Below are 7,301 nucleotides of genomic sequence, written 5' to 3'. Positions count from 1 at the left end.
GTTGTTGTTCAGTTGCAGGTATTGGTGATCCGGAGTGACATAGTTTACTTCGACGGTTCACATTATGTAAGATTGTAATTTCTATTATATTTTCAACATAATCACAACGTTAATATTATATATGTATCATCTAGAATAGTTAGGATCATTCTCTCACTTATTTGCGATTGTACACATGTAAATAGTATGCACATTATCACTTTTTATTTGATGTTATTGATATTTAGAAGTTTATGAGATATGTATGAATGTTTGACAGGTTTTTCAGGTTTGATATGTTCAATTTATAGAGGAGACTCTGTCCAAATTCAGTCTCTTCTGTGAATTTTTCATATACATGAATTCAAATTGTTTTTATCTTTATGAAAACTATTTTTGGGTTACATATATATTCCGAGCATATTTTCGAAAGGTTTAAACTATATTTGATTTTCCGCTGTGTTTGTTCTCGATTTGTAACCCGTGATTAGAGTTTTGGCTTGGGTTTATATTTGAAACTGGTTTGAGTTAGTATTAGGCCGAGTTTCTTTTATAAACTGCCTGGCAAACCGTGATTCGGAACACGGGGCGTCACAGTTGGCCCGAATCCGCCCGCGGGTACCCCGAAACCCGATTAGTAAATCGGGGCCCGATGCCCGATGTCGGGCTCTACCTACCGGTTCGAGTTGTGAACAACGGGCGGGCACGGGTGAGAACCTTGCGCCGATAACCCGCCCGCTTAGTGCTCATTTACTACCCTCATGGGGAGCTGGGCACCTAACAACTAGTGCATGTAAGATTCATTCCCAAGAAACCTACATATAACACTCAAAACTTTCCTCAACTTTGTTGCTTTTCTACGTGGGACTAAAGAAAAAAAATGAAAACTCATATTCTTGAGAAAGAACATAGTACCACATTGCCCATTTGTGAGGAAATAAAGAAACTTCACCTTCTATAACTATGTTCAACACTTCTACCATCTATTTAAATCAAGCCTCATGCCTTGCAATAGGTTTCAAGGTTAGTGTTAGCTTCATTTGGGCTACACACTTGTGATTAGGCTAAGAATTTCTCATTTAGAGATATATAAATGAATTACATTTTTTTAAGGGGAAACGGACTACCCGAGTTATGCCCGCCCGTTACTCGATGTGCCCGTTTAATTAAGTGAGCACGGGCGGGCAATGGCGGACTAAGGAAGACATTTTGTCCGCCCGACCCGCCCGAAAAATGAAGTGGTCATTTAGCAAGGTTGCCCGAACCCGACCGTGCCCGAGTATTGCTATGCCCGAGCCCGACCCGCCCGTCCCGATTCCCACCCCTAAGTGTCACATAAGGCGAAGGGGGACCCTCGAGAGAAAAGATTTAAGAAGAAAGTTTACAAACCAAAGAAACGCGTAAGTATACCTCAACTTATGGATTCTTTACTTTTATGCCTGTTCAACTTTTACTTATATATATTTGTTTAATTTTAGTATACCACTCCTATCTCTAAACTTAACACAACGAAAGGAAGTGCCCTTGGTGGTATTGTTACTCAAGAGAACAGGTTCTTTAAGGCGCCTACCCACATGGTAATTTCTATTTCTTACCATCATATGTCGGTTTGTTGTAATGTATCTTTGTTTCTATTCTAACTCTGGTCGTTTTTTATATTTAGTATACACCTTCTACAATGCTCTTTCATGATCCGGGTTGTGATCTTCAAACTACGCTAGATGGTACACTTGGTAGTAATGATACGCAAGAGAACACGTTCTTCACAACGCCTGCACTAGGGCTGGGAAAACGGTCTGATACCCCGAGGTCCGGCCCGTTGGGATCGGGCTTATAGGGCGGGACTCGGACATACCCTCAAATCCGAGTCCCGACCCATTATACCCGTCTGATATACCCGCCCGAGTTCCGATGCCCGAAACCCGTCCGAGTTGTGATGCCCGAAACCCGCCCGATCAAACATATAAAGATTATGTTTTAAACTGATCCAAGGGGTAAAATCGTTTGGCCATCAAAGAGCCTTACTCCCATATCTTTGACCCAATAGTGAGGGACTTAAGAGATGGAACTTACATAAATTTTGGCCTTGAAGAGGCTCGTATTGTAGAGTGTTTGAGAGGTTATATATAACCATTCCCTTTTCTCCTTCATCTTCACCCCCAACAATGTGGGACTAAATAGGTTTAACTTGCTTGCAATCCAAGAAGTGTGGTTTGATTCATATAATCACAACCCCATATGAATTCTTCTCTAGATGTTCAATGTGGGACTAAGTCTCCAAAGAGAACAACAAAAATCTCTTAACTTTATTAGTCCCACATCACCTATTTACAGTTAGAACATGTATTTGAGACTCTTATTAAATAGAAAATAAGGTTCACTCAAAACATTAAGTCTATTTTATTTATTAGTCTTGCATCACCTATTGAGAAGTGGAAGTGAAGTGAATCTCTTATTTTAAATGAAAGAAGAAAATTATTATGAATAAATGCAATGAAGAAGTAATCGGGTCTAATGTCATAAGATAGAATAAAGATGAATTTGTACAACTTTTAAAAAGAAAAAAACCCAAACATGAACATTTATACATTTAATTATATGATTATTGAAAGTATCTCAAGTTATGAGTTAATGATTTTAGCCTTTAAAAGCCTTTTGAGAAAAGCAAATGAAGGAGTTATTTATAACCTCTATTCTTGCATCTCTATCTATAAGACCATTAATGTGGTACTTAAAGCTTTAGGATTGAACATCAAAGAGGGAGAACTTGTAACCTCTCCCCTTTGCTTCTCTCTAACTGATCAAAGGTGTGGGACTAACATTATGAAGTTTGCTTAAAGTTTGTTGTGTGATGTTGGCCTTCTTGTGACCTTCACTAACTATGGGGCATGGTCAATAGTAATTGACTATATCAAATGGTCTCTATGACCATGTTTTTTTTCTCCTAACTTTGATGTATTTTATTTTTCAACACAAAAATATTTGGATAAATATTTCGAATGGTTTGACACTTCTTATGATATAGAGTCTTCCTCTTTGTTCCCTAAGAACTCCCCCAAGTTCTCTTGTAATCTTTCTCTTCGATCCTCCATTGTTGAGTACTTGAGTTGTTCATCATTTTCATCTTTCTTTGTTTGTCGAGTAGTGGTAATAACACAAATATAAGACTATTTCTTGTTTGTGTTTGTAATGGTTTTTCGTTCAATGGTGAGTGTTTGTGTTGAATTATGGAGAATAAAGAAGAGTTGGGGTCTTCTTATAGAGGTGGGGTGTGGTCCATGTTCACAAAAATGTCACCTTCTCTATAGAATTGTTGCAGGGAATGAGCATATAATTCTTTTGTCACATAGATTCTTATATATATAGTTAGGCACCCAAATAATTTAGTCATGAGCCTTCTTTTTCACCACTGTCAGACCATATTCACATTTGGGAACTATAGTTGATGGAGATGGTCTAAGTCACTAAGTGGGGAAAAAACTATAGTAGGGTTGGACAAAGTTACCCAACTCCAAGGTTACATGATCTGCACATATACACCAAATTATTCCAAGTTTACAATCCAAGAAAGACATGAGTTTAGATATTAACATAAGATCAAATAGTATTATTAACCCACCACCTCATTTGAAGCAACAAAGTAAAGAGAAGAAATACAAGCAACCAACACCAGGTGGTAGAGTAGCTAGTTTCTTGAATTCTCTCTTCAATAAAAAATCTTCAAAGAATCTACTGTTCTCTTTCAATCTTGAGCTCTCATTATTCCGTTTTAGAAGTCTCCTGCACTGTCTTCTCAGGTTTTCATATTTCTTCCTGTACAAAAATCAATCCCATGTTTTATATTTGTCCTATGAGTTTCAAAACAAAGGTATGAACGTTTTCAGATAGCACTACATATACTTATAAAGTCACAACCATATGAAGTAACTTGTATTTAATCCTATGAGTTTCAAAACAAAGGTATGAACGTTTTCAGATAGCACTACATATACTTATAAATCAAATCCTTGTTTGCCAATGTAAGATTGGCTCTGTTTAATATTTTATGGTTATTCGCTAGTAAGAAAGTTTATGGTACATTATTTGTTCATCGGTGATAAGTGAGCAACTACGGCCAAATAATTGGTGAAATTGATTAAGACCAAAATATGAAGTATATGGACCAGAGCACTTTTTCTTGATCATTTTTGAAAACTTCATTAGAACATAGAGATATGGCACTTTGTGATTAAAATGCATCCCAGAGATATGGAAAATCTGATGGCATTGTGATTAAAATGCATCATAGTAGTAGTAATACTAGTTTGGGTATTGATGAGAAGAGTAAGAATATAGATTTGACTTGGTTGGATGAAAAATTGAAACTGATTGAAGGTTTATAGAAAAATAAGAAAGATAAAACTTGACAAGATGATGATGGTGGTGAGAGTGATTCAAGTCCTAATCTGTTGGAACGATGAAATAGAGAGGTGTGGGAATAAATAGATGAAAAGATGAGAGAATATGATAGGTGTGAGACTAAATAGATGAATGGAGGCAAAAAAAGTGATCTTCAATTCTTGTTTTGTGATGGATCATGTTTTAGTCCCACACCTTTGGGACAAGAGAAAAACTACTTGGAGAAGAGTTATTTATATCCATCTTCCCAAATGTCTCAAGTATCTCTTTCACTTTCCTCACAAAAAGAGGTTGGGTATTGAGTAACTATTTGTTTTTATATAAAATAAATAAATATATATAAGATAAATTTTTTTTTAATATAATAAAATAACCCGAGCCCGTCCGACCCGAGACCGTTGGAACCCGCTCGGGCAGCCGGGTTCGGACGGGCTACGGGCACCAATATGGCGTGTTTGGTCCGGCCCGATCCGCCCGACTCCCTACCGCGGGCTCGGCTTATCCGAGCCCGATCCGCCCGAGTCCGGCTCATTGTTGCCCGAGCCCGTCCGCGCCCGCCTGATTCCCACCCCTAGCCTGCACATGTGGTAATGTTGTAACTCTTAATATGTATTTCATCTTTTCATATAATCCATTATATGTCATTGACTTGTTCTATTGTGTCCATACATACAATCTAATATGGAGTTATTGATGGGAGTTTACCGACCTCAAACTTTCTTTTCACTGGAAACATATTGTGGGGATGATAGTACTGAAAGGAATGGAGATGGATAGTATATTTTGACGAGCTTAGAATATTTAATTAGTTTTGCATTTTCACTTCGAAGGATATTGGAGTACTTTTGATAGATATTTCTTGTCTAATTTTAAAAGATTTAATTGTTTTAATGTTTACTTTTATGGATCTTTAAAGTTCATCTTTGTTCTTTTTTGTAAACAAACATCATGAACAACAGGTAAATCTCGTTCTTTTGGACTGTTGTGGTGGAGAGAAGATGGTAAGAACTAAGAACAATATAATTTTCTTCAAAAAATAGTCTCAAGAGTTTGACAAACAACTTTTGATAAAAACCTTAGAAGTTTTGATCATAAAGCTAGTCCAAAATAGGCCAAACTAACTCATGAACCTTTAATGTTGTGAGAATAAAGAGGTAGCAACGTTTTAGACGTTTATGGTAGAGAGAATATGAGAAAAAAGTTATTTGGATTAGAATAAATCGGAATTGTTGGACTTGGGGTAATCTAGGACATAGATTAAAAGATAATAGAGGGACCAAATATTTAACACCAAAGAGCATGTTCTCACCTCTTTAAAACTGGAAATGCATTGAATGATCCTGACGTGGGTCCCCACGTCACCATTCACTCCGGTTTCACTTTTTTTTTTTTTTGATGAAGGGAAATACCATTAAAATAAAGCGTCTATTACAAGCCAACTTAAAATTCAGAAAAGAAAGATGCTACATCATTCTATATTTTCTTATACCCATGAGTACGTCCCCATTTAGCTAAAGCATCAGCATAGCCATTACCATTTCTAGACACATAAGTGAAAATAATTCCCGAAAATTTATCTTTGATGTTCTTGATCTGTTGGATGATATCTTGAGATTGCCATTGAGTTCTTCCTTCATCACCGTTGATAGCTTGGATTATTGACTTGTTATCACTTTCTAGATGCACATAAGCAATTTGTAGTTGCCTCGCTCCTAGAAGCCCATATAATATTGCTAAGCTTTCACATTCTTCCGCATTTTGTCCTCGTACAGTATCTGCTGCTGCCATTAAAATTTTGGCATCTGCATCACGCATAATGTAACCAATCCCTGCTTGTTCTGTAAGGTTCATAAAAGAGGCATCTACATTGATTTTAATATAAGGTGCCGTAGGAGGTTTCCATGTATGTATATCCGTTTTTTCCTTACTCTTAGTGGTGATGCAATTTTCTGTTCTGAGTGGGGTTGTAGTGGTGCTGTTTATCCTTTCTATCGTTTGGACTGGATTCTGTTTATTCGTCGTAAAACAGTTCTCACATCTGGATTTCCACAGTAACCATAGAATTTTAGCATACAGATTAATAGTTTCTTCCTCAAGGGACTTCCATTGTTGAATCCATTGCATAATGGTCTCAATATGATCAGTTCTAACATTATAATGAAACCAGACTGCCTTCGCAAAAGGGCAATGAAGCATGACATGATCAATAGTCTCTTCCTCATTGCAGTTAGTACAGGAGTAATTATTTCCAATGAACTTGCCAATTCTAGCTCTGACTGGTAAGCTATTCGTACAACATTTCCATAGAAATAGTTTAATCCTTGGGATAGTGTTCATATTCCATATAAAGAACCAGTCCATCTGGTCATTAGTGTTAAACATTGAATTGTTGCGTAAAAAATTGTACATGGATTTAAGCGTGAAATTACCTGATTTTGTCAGTGTCCAAATGGCTTTATCCTCTTCATTAGGATTGAGATTGATGCTGAGTATTGCCCTGCAAATGTCATTATTAAAAAACATATTAATAACATTTAAATTCCAATTTCCATTATTAAACATATTTTCACTTTTTCTGTCATTTTTGAAATACATGTAAACCTCATTCATATCAATACACGAGAAATATTAATGTCTAATTGCTTCTTCTTTACTATAGTTAAACATCTCTTTCTCTCTTTCGATTAATACTCGGACTATCCAAGAGATAGTTCCTACGGGATGAAACCTGCAATAATGGCTCTTCTCATTCCTCAAGGTTAAGTCTTGTTAAACAAGGGAGATGCTAGAGTGACTTAAAGGATGACTTAGAGGATGACATAATGACGTGGAATTCACTAAAAGACAAGGTTTTTTCAAAGTTTGACTACGGTGGGGACCGCTTTTCTTTCCAAATGAAGAAACATGTCATCCTCTAAGTACCA

General features: G+C 36.6%; 1 protein-coding gene across 4 annotated transcripts; it reads right to left on the bottom strand.

The window, feature by feature from the left end:
- Window positions 1-5,772: 5,772 nt before the first annotated feature.
- Window positions 5,773-6,926, bottom strand: LOC147566452 (uncharacterized). Of its 4 annotated transcripts, XR_015237430.1 has the most exons (3): window positions 6,807-6,926; window positions 6,306-6,661; window positions 5,774-6,206 (listed from the first exon to the last, which is right to left on the bottom strand). XR_015237430.1 is itself a non-coding variant. In XM_086668409.1 (2 exons), exons 1-2 carry the CDS (start codon window positions 6,784-6,786, stop codon window positions 5,851-5,853), a joined length of 870 nt encoding a protein of 289 aa, XP_086524535.1. In that variant the 5' UTR covers window positions 6,787-6,800; the 3' UTR covers window positions 5,773-5,850. The 4 variants fall into 4 exon arrangements, 2 of the variants coding, with proteins under 2 accessions (XP_086524535.1, XP_086524537.1); XR_015237431.1 differs by having other exon boundaries at window positions 5,773-6,415; window positions 6,807-6,920; XM_086668409.1 differs by lacking the exon at window positions 6,807-6,926 and having other exon boundaries at window positions 5,773-6,239; window positions 6,306-6,800.
- Between the last annotated feature and the right edge of the window lie 375 nt (window positions 6,927-7,301).

The sequence above is a fragment of the Eschscholzia californica genome, unplaced genomic scaffold (genome assembly GCF_041429995.1).
Source record: "Eschscholzia californica isolate CP2 unplaced genomic scaffold, dmEscCali1.0.p SCAF_1, whole genome shotgun sequence".
Classification (NCBI taxonomy): Eukaryota; Viridiplantae; Streptophyta; class Magnoliopsida; order Ranunculales; family Papaveraceae; genus Eschscholzia; species Eschscholzia californica.
The sequence above is the reverse complement of the archived record's forward strand: the minus strand, read 5'-3'. Positions and strand labels throughout refer to the sequence as shown.